The 11,437-nt window shown below is 42.4% G+C and overlaps 1 protein-coding gene across 2 annotated transcripts; it reads right to left on the bottom strand.

The window, feature by feature from the left end:
* Positions 1–6,057: 6,057 nt before the first annotated feature.
* On the bottom strand, positions 6,058–9,899 carry LOC112258453 (epoxide hydrolase 3). 2 transcript variants are annotated; one of them, XM_042327279.1, is made up of 7 exons: positions 9,440–9,899; positions 8,808–8,893; positions 8,474–8,631; positions 7,977–8,105; positions 7,661–7,764; positions 7,208–7,356; positions 6,058–6,933 (listed from the first exon to the last, which is right to left on the bottom strand). In XM_042327279.1, the coding sequence occupies exons 1-7, from the start codon at positions 9,770–9,772 to the stop codon at positions 6,651–6,653; spliced, it is 1,242 nt and encodes a 413-aa protein (XP_042183213.1). In that variant the 5' UTR covers positions 9,773–9,899; the 3' UTR covers positions 6,058–6,650. The 2 variants fall into 2 exon arrangements, with proteins under 2 accessions (XP_042183213.1, XP_024288595.1); XM_024432827.2 differs by having other exon boundaries at positions 9,527–9,898.
* Positions 9,900–11,437: the final 1,538 nt, after the last annotated feature.

The raw sequence follows: 11,437 nt of genomic DNA, 5'->3' as shown, positions 1-11,437 counted from the left end.
AGAAATTGTACTACTACGTAAATATGTTTTTGTTTGGTTAACTTTGGAAATTGTAGAAATAAAAAATGTTCCTTCTTCAGAAGTTCCAGCTCGGCAGGCTAACGTTAGTTAGCTGATTAATAGCTGATTAATTTGCTAGCTTTCATACAGTAGGCATATATTAATAATAATATATTTAATATAAGTAGACATGCACTCATAATTGAATGTAGCGCATATAAAGCACCCACAAACCACTGGTGGATGATTACACAATCATCGCGGGATGAACGAGTGACGAATTTCCAGCCAAGGGTGGTCCATTTAAATAATTTCTTCCTCATTTTTTAAAATTATATATATATTTATTAACAACAAATCAATACAGAAAGTACATGAGGGAACACAAGTGTATATATAAATAATGTAATGACCTTTGGTTTATAAGAAATCTACTCTGCCGCACGAGCATGCTTTTGCGGCACAGTCGATAGCGCGCTGGACCTCGGGCTCGAAGGTCGAGGGTTCGAAACCTGCTCCCTGCTGTTTCATTACAATAATATACAAAGGACAATTGTGCTAGGGGGTACAATGTCAGGACCTTAAGGGACATACATAGAATTCTAAGTGTAACAGCCTTTTTATTTTTGTCTTACAAAAATAAATTGAACTATATTTTAAGGTAAGAAAATGTGGTGTTTTGTTTTTAAATTTGCATATGTGAATATGGAATTTGGCCAAAATAATAATGAAATTAAATGACATAAAATTGTTTAAACTTATTTCTATCGTAGGTAAAGAATCCAAGCAGTACATCTCTCCACAATAGTGTAAAATCTTCATAAATGTGTTCAATTATAAATCTATTGATCTTGCTACATGAATACAATGCCAAAAAAAAAGATGCAACAACGTTTCTGGTACAATTTAAGTTTGTTTTTCTTAAACTTCTTCATATTGGCATGTTGGCAGGGTCATATTTATGAATAATTTTAAAGGAAAGTTCCTTAATTTTGTTACCAAGTAGATATGTGTGTGGCAACATCCAACATTTTTTCAACAGATATTATCAATAAAACTGTTCCAATAAGGCATGACATAAGGTATAGATACAACATCCTGCTGAAACAAGGTTTGTATTGATCGGTTGTTGAATGAACCAAAAGAGAAACAAATCTTTCCTACTGATGAGTCAGGTCTTGACACATTCCTGAATAATAAAGCAACACCTGAGGGAATGGCATCTAAAACAATTGCAAAATCTTTAGGTCTTACATGGATCTTGTAAAGTGATAAGAATTCCTTATAAATACGTTTTTTTTTTAAAGAGTTGACTCACCAATAAGATATTATTTCAGAACCAATATTCTAAAAACAAAGAAGTATTTTATACAATATATCCCGATTATTCCATATATATTTGTGTGGAGAAAAATTATGCTTATAAAAGCAGAGTTTCACTGGAACTTGGTCAATATTATAATTGCAAATTAACATGAAGTTAAGGCCACCAAAAGTAGAGAAGACATGAGGAATAACATTTCACATAGAAGTGGGTCTTATTAGGAATTGTTTTATTCAATTGATCTTAAAAGTATTAAAGTAGTAAAGTCCAGAAAATTCAGTCCACCATTCTCATGTGTTCATTACAACAGTTGTCCTAACGTAATGGGTACAGTTTCTCCACAGAAAGTTGAAAAGCATCTGGTCTATCTCCTTGCTTATTTTACTGTCAAGATATAAAGATAGAGCGGCCATATGTTAGTCTAGAGATACCTTCAGCCTGGGTTATTAGGACTCTTCCTTTTAAAGATAAGTCCCTCTGTAGCCATTGATTTAGCTTCTTCTGGGCTTTTTTAATAAGAGGGTTAAAATTAAGTAACCCTCTAGACTTCTGATCCTCAGTAATGGTATTTTTTTTCACCTTTATTCAACCAGTTAGGCCAGTTGAGAACAAGTTCTCATTTACTACTGCGACCTGGCCAAGAAAGCAAAGCAGTGTGACAAAACAACACAGAGTTACACATGGAATAAACAAAAGTACAGTCAATAACAATAGAAAAATATATATACAGTGTGTGCAAATGGAGTAAGGAGGTAAGGCAATAAATAGGCCATAGTAGCAAAGTAATAACAATTTAGCAAATTAACACTGGAGTGATAGATGTGCAGATGATGTGCAGGTAGAAATACTGGTGTGCAAAAGAGCAAAAAAAGTCAATAAAAACAATATGGTAGTTGGATGGGCTATGTACAGCTACAGCGATTGGTGAGCTGCTCAGATAGCTGATGCTTAAAGTTAGTGAGGGAGATAAGTCTCCAACTTCAGTGATTTTTGCGACTCGTTCCAGTCATTGACAGCAGAGAACTGGAAGGAAAGGTGGCCAAAGGAGGTGCTGGCTTTGGGGATGACCAGTGAGATATACCTTCTGGAGCGTGTGCTACGGGTGGGGGTTGTTATGGTGACCAGTGAGCTGAGATAAGGTGGAGCATTAAATAGCAAAGACTTATAGATGACCTGGAGCTAGTGGGTCTGGCGACGAATATGTAGCGAGGGCCAGCAGGTCAGTGATCTGTTTGTTAACTTGGCTTTCAAAGACTTTGGAAAGGCAGGGCAGGATGGATATAGGTCTGCAATAGTTTGGATCTAGTGTGTCACCCCTTTTGAAGAGGGGGATGACCGCGGCAACCTTCCAATCTTTAGGAATCTCGGACTTAACGAAAGAGAGGTTGAACAGACTATTTATAGGGGTTGCAACAATGGCGGCGGATAATTTTAGAAAGAGGGTCCAGATTGTCTGGCCCAGCTGATTTGTACGGGTCCAGGTTTTACAGCTATCTGGATTTGGGTGAAGGAGAAGCTGGGGAGGCTTGGGAAAGTAGCTGCGGGGGGTGCTGAGCTGTTGGCTGGGTTGGGGTAGCCAGGAGGAAAGCATGGCCAGCCGTAGAGAAATGCTTAATTGAAATTCTCGATTATCATGGATTTATTGGTGGTGACAGTGTTTCCTAGCCCCAGTGCATTGGGCAGCTGGGAGGAGGTGCTCTTATTCTCCATGGACTTTAGTGTCCAATACCTTTTTGGAGTTAGAGCTGCAGGATGCAAATTTCTGTTTGAAAAAGCTAGCCTTTGCTTTTCTAACTGACTGTGTGTATTGGTTCCTGACTTCCCTGAAAAGTTGCATATCGCGGGGACTATTCAATGCTAGTGCAGTACGCCACAGGATGTTTTTGTGCTGGTCGAGGGCAGTCAGGTCTGGAGGGAACCAAGGGCTATATCTGTTCTTAGATGTACATGTTTTGAAAGGGTGCATGCTTATTTAAGATGGTGAGGAAATTCCTTTTAAAGAACAACCAGGCATCCTCTGACGGGATGAGGTCAATATCCTTCCAGGATACCCGGGCTAGGTTGATTAGAAAGGCCTGTTCGCAGAAGTGTTTTAGGGAGCGTTTGACAGTGATGAGGGGTGGTCGTTTGACCGGGGACCCATAACGGACGCAGGCAATGAGGCAGTGATCGCTGAGATCCTGATTTGAAAACAGCAGAGGTGTATTTGGAGGGCAAGTTGGTCAGGATACTATCTATGAGGGTGCCCATGTTCATGGATTTAGGGTTGTACCTGGTGGGTTCCTTGATCATTTGTGTGAGATTGAGGGTGTCTAGCAGAGATTGTAGGATGGCTGGTGTGTTAAGCATATCCCAGTTTAGGTCACCTAGTAGAACGAACTCTGAAGATAGATGGGGGGCAATCGATTCACATATGGTGTCGAGGGCACAGCTGGGAGCTGAGGGGGTCTATAACAGGTGGCAACAGTGATAGACTTATTTCTGGAGAGATTCATTTTTTAAATTAGAAACTCAAACTGTTTGGGCATAGACCTGGAAAGTATGACAGAGCTTTGCAGGCTAACTCCTCCCCCTTTAGCAGTTCTATCTTGACGGAAAATGTTGTAGTTGGGGATGGAAATCTCAGAATTTTTGGTGGCCTTCCTAAGCCAGGATTCAGACACGGCTAGGACATCAGAGTTGGAGTGTGCTAAAGCAGTGAATAAAACAAACTTAGAGAGGAGGCTTCTGATGTTAACATGTATGAAACCAAGGCTTTTATGGTTACAGAAGTCAACAAATGAGAGCGCCTGGGGGCACACAGGGTCTGGGTTAACCACTACATCACCCGAGGAACAGAGGAGGAGTAGGATGAGGGTACGACTAAAGGCTATCAAAACTGGCCGTCTAGTGCGTTGGGGACAGAATGAAAGGAGCAGATTTCTGGGCGTGGATGCCTAAATATTTAAGTTCTTATTTCACTGGAATACCATAATATGAAAGTGCCACACAATCTTTGACAGCCACGAGTGCACATTTATTAATGTTAAGATATAGACCAGATGCTTTGGAAAAGGATTGTGTCACATTGATTGATATGGGAATCTGACGAGCGTCTTTCAGAAAACATTCCTTCCTCCCTCGCCAATTGCCCTGCAAGTGTATACTCGTCAAACGTCATCAGAAGTGTCCACTTAATTTGAGGGCTGAGGGGATAGGGTATGTCTTTTAAGTGTTTGGACCGCAGTCCTTGAAAACAATGGTCAGACATATTGAACGCAGTCTCCAGTTCTTATTATACCAAGAGAGAAAGAGGCCGAACTCGGTGGAAAATTCTATTCACTTTCAATTTAAGGGCTGCATTGATGGGAAACATTTGTTTCCATTGCCAAAGCAGGTGAAATACCATTCTCCAGCAGGTGGCGTTTTTGTTTTTGTTGCCCACCAAGCAAGGTCAATGAGTGACGAATTTAGTCAACAAAAAAATGAATCGTTTATTTTCTACGTGAGGTTTATTTGATCGAATAGAAGTTACGTAATGCTTAAGTTGTTACTCGTGTACTGATAAGTGGGACACGTGATATCCCGGAAAATATCCCGGAAAAAAAACTATTTATATCGGAGTTGTATCGATATGGCTATGCATGTTATGAGGCGAGTCAGCAAAGTATCGCTCTCCATTGAATACATGCAGTCACATCAACAACCCTCATCGAATATTCAAAAAAGGATTACAATAATGAGATCTATCCACCAATCCAAATAAAGGATAAGAGGGTGCTAGATAGCGCGCCGTCCCGCTTTGCGGTCAACGACGTCCATTGTTTAGGGCGTAGAAACATGCATCTTGTCAGTATATCCATAATCTTTGTATTATACGACAGTGGTTCTTATTATACCTCAGTGGTTTTCACCCGTGTCTACTTAGTTTAATGGTTGTTGTATATAGGCACGACAGTAAATGATGATTATGCCATATTTACCATTTCTAAATAATATAACATTCTGAATTTGTTATTATAAAATGTATATATTGACACGTTCATCTGTTTCATCATTAATTTGTTACAAATGCATAATATTTTTTAACCTGTTTTAATCCTAGTACCCACTACATTCTCCATTAAAGTCTCGGATCCTACGGTTTACAATTATCAACTTGAGAATGGATGGAACATCAAGGTTTGGATTGCACTTGATTTTAATATTCTATATGTGTTTTGGGGTTCCACATTGTGTAAGAACTGCCAGATACCCCGAGAAATGGACTGGTCCATCTTTAGCCAGTGGGCCTGTTTAAATTGTTGTTGATTTGCCCAAATGTCTCTTTAGTTGGTTAATAATGGGGGCCATGAGGATGTGCGTAAACGCCTGGACCAATTTCTGGTCCCAGTCCGTTCCTGGATACCCGCATGTGACCTCCCATCCAGTTTAGTGACCCAATATTGGATGGCTTATCATCATCATCATCACAACTAGCCTTTGTAATGCAACACTCCCCACAGTTGGCCATTGTTGGTTGCCTACAGGTGTGTGTTTTCCTCTATGTCCAATGTTTACCAATCAGAGGAAGAAGATGGCTGATATGTATGTTACAGTTAGAGTATAGGGAGAGGTGGGTAAGGTAGGTCACGCATAGGTGGATTACAGACCACAAAGATGCTTTTACACCAATCATCTACAACACTATGGACTGGATCAAACCAGGTAAAAATACATGGCAGACAAAAGTAATCAACAGAATTGGAAACCGATCAATATGATTGAATCTCATTTATTTCCATGGGTTTGGAAATGTAGACAGTTGATACAGTACGGGACATTGTGTCTGGAGCCAGTGGTCTTAATGTCCAGGCAGTGACTGGGTTTGCTTTGGTAACACGGCCACATCGTTATGGTAACATGATACAGATATGATGGCAATAGGTTGAGACAGGGCCACTGTATCAATATGAACTGGCTGAAGTCAGTGAGAATAGTAGAGAGGCCTAAAATACATTACAATTGTGAACAACAAAAAAAGACAACAAAACCACAATACCTTTTCCACACAATCCTGCTGACCCAAACCATTCTGTGCTGGCTTAGATATTTTCTTTTCTAGCACGGTTCCAGCAACAATGGGGATTGCGTAACCAGGCCCGCTTTGCTCGGCTCAGTAGTGTGAAACTGTTATAGTGGTGATTCCCAGCAGGGTTGAGGTCAATTATATTTCAATTCCAGTCATTTCAGGAATACACAAAAATTCAAATCTCTTCAATGCTTTGCAATGAGGAAAATTTGAATTTGGTTTACTCTCTGAATTGGCCCCGACCTTGATTCCCAGCAGTTCAGGACAACCATCCATTTACTCTCTGGTCCACTTGATGGCCCAGCCTGCACCTCTGCGTGAGGAGCAGCGCTCCACGTCCTTCTCCCTATCCAGAAGGAACTCCCACAGCAGCTGGTTGACCGTCTCTGGCTGGTCCTGCTGTACCCAGTGGCTGCACCCAGGGATGGTGTGTAAGGTGACGGACCCCCGGGCGTAGGGCCTGGTGCCCCCAGACATCCCCTCTACCAGGATGCTGTCAGCCTCGCCCCAGATCAGCAGGCACGGCACCTCCACTTCCTGGTGCTTGTAAAGGGCGTTACTGGAATCATATTAAATGTACAATAAAAAGTTCTATAAAACATATTGGTCTTGTGTATTTTTTTCCTGGTCCAAACAAACAAAGTACTGGTATGCTGTTTTCTTTCTATATTTCCATGTCCATCTTTTGTATTTTTTGTGGTGATTGCAGGAACAAAATCACCAAGGTGGTGATTCAGTGTCAGATACTGTATGTTGGTGGGGAAAATGAAATTCTATTTGACAGTCCACATATTATCATAAAGGATATTGAGATGGTTGGCTATCTTTCTGACCTGAGTAGTGAGCGATAGTAGTTGAGGGGTGCGGTCAGCCCGCCAGGTTGGGACAGGCGGTAGAGATAACCCTCGAGCTGAGCTTCAGTCAGCCTGCGGGCACGGTTCCTGATGCCACCACGACCCCCACACAGCAGACTACGCACCAACTGACACAAAAACACAGGAGAGGAGGACAAACCATAGTACTATGACCTGTAATCGTGAAAAAAAAACCAGGGTGGAGGACTTAGTTTTACATGCAATGAGAGGACAGGACCTGGGTTCAAATAGTATTTGTTTTCTTTGAAATACTTTGAAAGTACATGCCTGGGGGGGGGGCAGATTTGCGGGTTTTGTACTTTTGGGACTATTCCATTGCACCATGAAAGCACGATAGTGTGTATGAATGTAACTATACGAGTCATAGAAGAGAAAGTGCCTCTATGCTGGTGTGAGTTTCTTAGACACTACCTTGAAGTCCTCCAGTGATAGAGTGAACTCTGGGAGTGCAGGGAGCTGGAAGAAGCAGGCATGACCACAGCGCAGAAGCTCAGAGGGCCTTCTCAACACTGCATCTAGGTGGAGAAAAGAGAGATCACACTACACATAGCCAGCTAGGACATTTCCAATATACTTCTATTCTCTGGAAAACCCAACAATACTGATCGAGCATCGAACTGAACCTATTTTAAAGCAAGTCCATAGATATGGTATGGTTCGGTTCAGTACCCATAAGGGAAAGTAATAGAACACACACACACACATGCAGGTACACACTCATCATTACCTAGCCAAGAGGCAGGGTGCGGTGCGTTCATGATGACCAGTCGCTGCACCATATCAGGCCTCTCCAGTGTGAAGTGCCAGGCCAGCATACCGCCCCAGTCATGGCCCACCAACACACAACTGGTGTGGCCTGAAATCCCAGAAGAAACAATAAACTGTTGAACCTTTGAGTCCCATTGAACTCCTTGTAATTCTATAGCACCCCTTCTAGTAATGTAAGATATTTATTACTAATTTCTCCCTCAGGTCGTAGACAGTGAAGTCTGCATACATAGCCTGCTGTATATCAGGGAAATTCAACGAATGGCCTTCAGCCCTCAAATACTGCTGGTTTTCTTTTTTAGCTGATAGTTCATTCCTTGTGCGGAGAGACCACACACATCTGGTGTCCCTGTCCCAGTTCCCTAATTAGAAGGATAGACCAGCAGAACTTCAGCCCTCGAGGGCAAGCAGTTAAATAGCCTCGGTATACCATACGGGCTAACACGTGTAGTGTACCTAGTTCATCAATGGCGTCCCTGATATCGTGACAGAGTTTCTCCAGAGAGTAGTCCTCCAGCTGGGAGGGTGCGTCAGAGTCGCCACAGCCACGCAGGTCCATTGCCACCGTGTGGTACTGTCCACTAAACCCACACAGCTGGTAGCGCCACGAGTACCTGAGATAGAGATGGCAGGAGAGAGGATTGTTACTTTGCTTAAAGCTTCCAGGTATAATTGTATTATGTTATAGTTATAATGCGTTGTAAAACTTGTCACTGGCATGTACAATATGACAGGAGATGTGATAATGCTTTATAATGTCGGTAATAAAAAAGGAGTGTGTGTGTGTTACCAATTCTCTGGGAATCCGTGAAGGAAGAGCATTAGAGGATTCCTGCTGTCTCCCTTGGTTACATAATGGAACCTCAAACCAGAGCTCTGTGATAAAAAGGGAGATGGGGGGGGGTGGAAAGAGAGGAAGATGGCAGAGAGATAGTTGAAGGGTTAACAGCTGCTGTGCTTTCCATCACTCTGGGAATTTGGAAGTGTTTGGCAGAATGACCCTGTTCTTTTTTTACATAGTTGTCGGTCCTCCAGCTTCTAATATTAGAGTAGAGTGGAGATAGATAAGGTTGAAACGGGAGTGTATCCCATATGGCACTCTACTCCCTAGATAGTGTACTACTTTTCACCAGGGCTCATAGAGCTCTGGTCAAGAGTTGCGCAATGGGTCCTGGTCAAAAGTCGTGTGTTGAGTTCCATTAGGGATGCAGACAGGGAGGTGGCGTGGGTGATCAAACTAAAATTAGATACAACCCCTCAACTCTTGCACACATTAGTCAACTGGGCAATTGTCAAGACAGATAAACAGATAGCCGAATGTTGTATTTCACTTGAAAGACCCATTGATATTTTATTTACCCCGCTATCCCACCCAAACATGTTTGATTTCCATATGTTTTAGGGAAGTCATTAAGTACTCACCAATTGCTGACTGCAATAAAATGTAAAAATAGCAAATGTTATGCCGATAATAGCGGTGTTTTCTCTCTCACTCCTATCTATTCTTACCCTGCCCCACAAGTAGCCGTGTTTGCCCAGAGTGGGATCACGCAGACATGCGGGCTGCTTCTTGCGGACTGTCCAATGGAAGGTCCCGTAGGGGTCTTTCAGTGCACGCCATGCGATCCGTGTAAGAACCAGTCCGGCTGTGAGTCCAGCCGTGCCATATACAAGAAACCAGTACAGCACAGACTGAAACCACAGACACAATCTGGTCGGAACCAGGAGAAGGTCCACGATCACGGAATTGCTCATTGCTCGCCTCCTTATTCAAGTTTTGGACCGCAAGTTTTAACAGGCTGTGAGTGCACCTGCTGTGTGTCTGTTGGGAAATCCACAGTGGCGCATCCGCTTCTTCAATTTGGCGGATTGGAAAGAGCGTACCTGTCCCGCCTCATTTCAATACCCTTAGGGAAAGAAAAAAAACATTATTTCACAGGTGCAATGTCCCCAATGTTTTTGGAACACTTCACGTGATATTTACCCTGAAGTTTCACATGTGGATGTTCACAAGTGATCGCAACCATTCACATGTGAAATTATGTGGTTTTGGGGACACTTCACATGTGATATTTCACATGAAGTTTCACATTGATTAAAATGTTCACGATGCCCTGCAGTCATTAGGTTGTCCCCAGAACGTCACGAAATAGCCAGTGTTTTCTACGTAAATAGGCTATTTGACATACATGATTACATTGTGTATGTTTATTTACACATGATTTATTACTCAACATGTCCTCGCCTGGGAGTAAAACTCACAACCTCTTGGTTCACAGCGTTACGATCTTCCTGTAAAGCCACCATGTATGTCTGTGTCACTGATTTCAGCTGTATTCCTACACTTTGGACTTAAGTCAAATCTCAATTTTGTGTAATATACTCAATAAAAACGATTTCAGTACCTCCAGAAATTATTCACACCCCTTGACTCTTTCCACATTTGTTGTGTTACAGACTGAATTTTAACCCCAAAAAAAAAGGATTATATTGGGATTTTGGGTCACTGGCAATGTTTTGAAATGAATTAAAAATTAAAGTTGAAATCTCTTCAGAAAATAAGTATTCATCCCCTTTCTGATAGCAAGCCTAAATAAGTTCAGCAGTAAAACAAAATGCTTAAGCAGTCACATAAATTGCATGGATTTATGAAACTTTCAACCGGTTTTCCCCATTAAGCAGCGAGTCAGAGTCTGAGGCCGAGCCTTCTCTTGTCTCTACTCCTCCCGTTACGGGGTCTGAGACGCCGAAGCTTCCCACCATTAGCTCTGACAAATAGAAAACCCTAGTCATTGGCGACTCCTTTACCTGCAGTATTAGATTTCAAACGAATCATCCAGCAATCATACACTGTTTACCAGGGGGCAGGGCTACCGACGTTAAGGCTAATCTGAAGATGGTGCTGGCTAAAGCTAAAACTGGCGAGTGTAGAGAGGATAGAGATATTGTTATCCACGTCAGCACCAACGATGTTAGGATGAAACAGTCAGAGGTCACCAAGTGCAACATAGCTTCAGCGTGTAAATCAGCTAGAAAGATGTGTCGGCATCGAGTAATTGTCTCTGGCCCCCTCCCAGTTTGGGGGAGTGATGAGCTCTACAGCAGAATCTCACAACTCAATCGCTGATTGAAAACTGTTTTCTGCCCCTCCCAAAAGATAGAATTTGTAAATAATTGGCCCTCTTTCTGGGACTCACCCACAAACAGGACCAAGCCTGGCCTGCTGAGGAGTGACAGACTCCATCCTAGCTGGAGGGGTGCTCTCATCTTATCTACCAACATAGACAGGGCTCTAACTCCTCTAGCTCCACAATGAAATAGGGTGCAGGCCAGGCAGCAGGCTGTTAGCCAGCCTGCCAGCTTGGTGGAGTCTGCCACTAGCACAGTCAGTGTAGTCAGCTCAGCTATCCCCATTGAGAC

This window comes from Oncorhynchus tshawytscha, linkage group LG09 (assembly GCF_018296145.1).
Source record: "Oncorhynchus tshawytscha isolate Ot180627B linkage group LG09, Otsh_v2.0, whole genome shotgun sequence".
Lineage (NCBI taxonomy): Eukaryota > Metazoa > Chordata > Actinopteri > Salmoniformes > Salmonidae > Oncorhynchus > Oncorhynchus tshawytscha.
This window is presented reverse-complemented; position numbering and strand designations above follow the sequence as displayed.

Bases quoted from the DNA above. Each gene is read 5' to 3' on its own strand.
- LOC112258453 (XM_042327279.1), bottom strand. From the start codon at position 9,772: ATGAGCAATTCCGTGATCGTGGACCTTCTCCTGGTTCCGACCAGATTG. The intron at 8,106-8,473 runs GTACACTACACG...CTGGGATTTCAG, and splicing joins GGACGCCATTGATGAACTAG to GCCACACCAGTTGTGTGTTG. The intron at 6,934-7,207 runs GTCAGAAAGATA...ATATGATTCCAG, and splicing joins TACTATCGCTCACTACTCAG to TAACGCCCTTTACAAGCACC.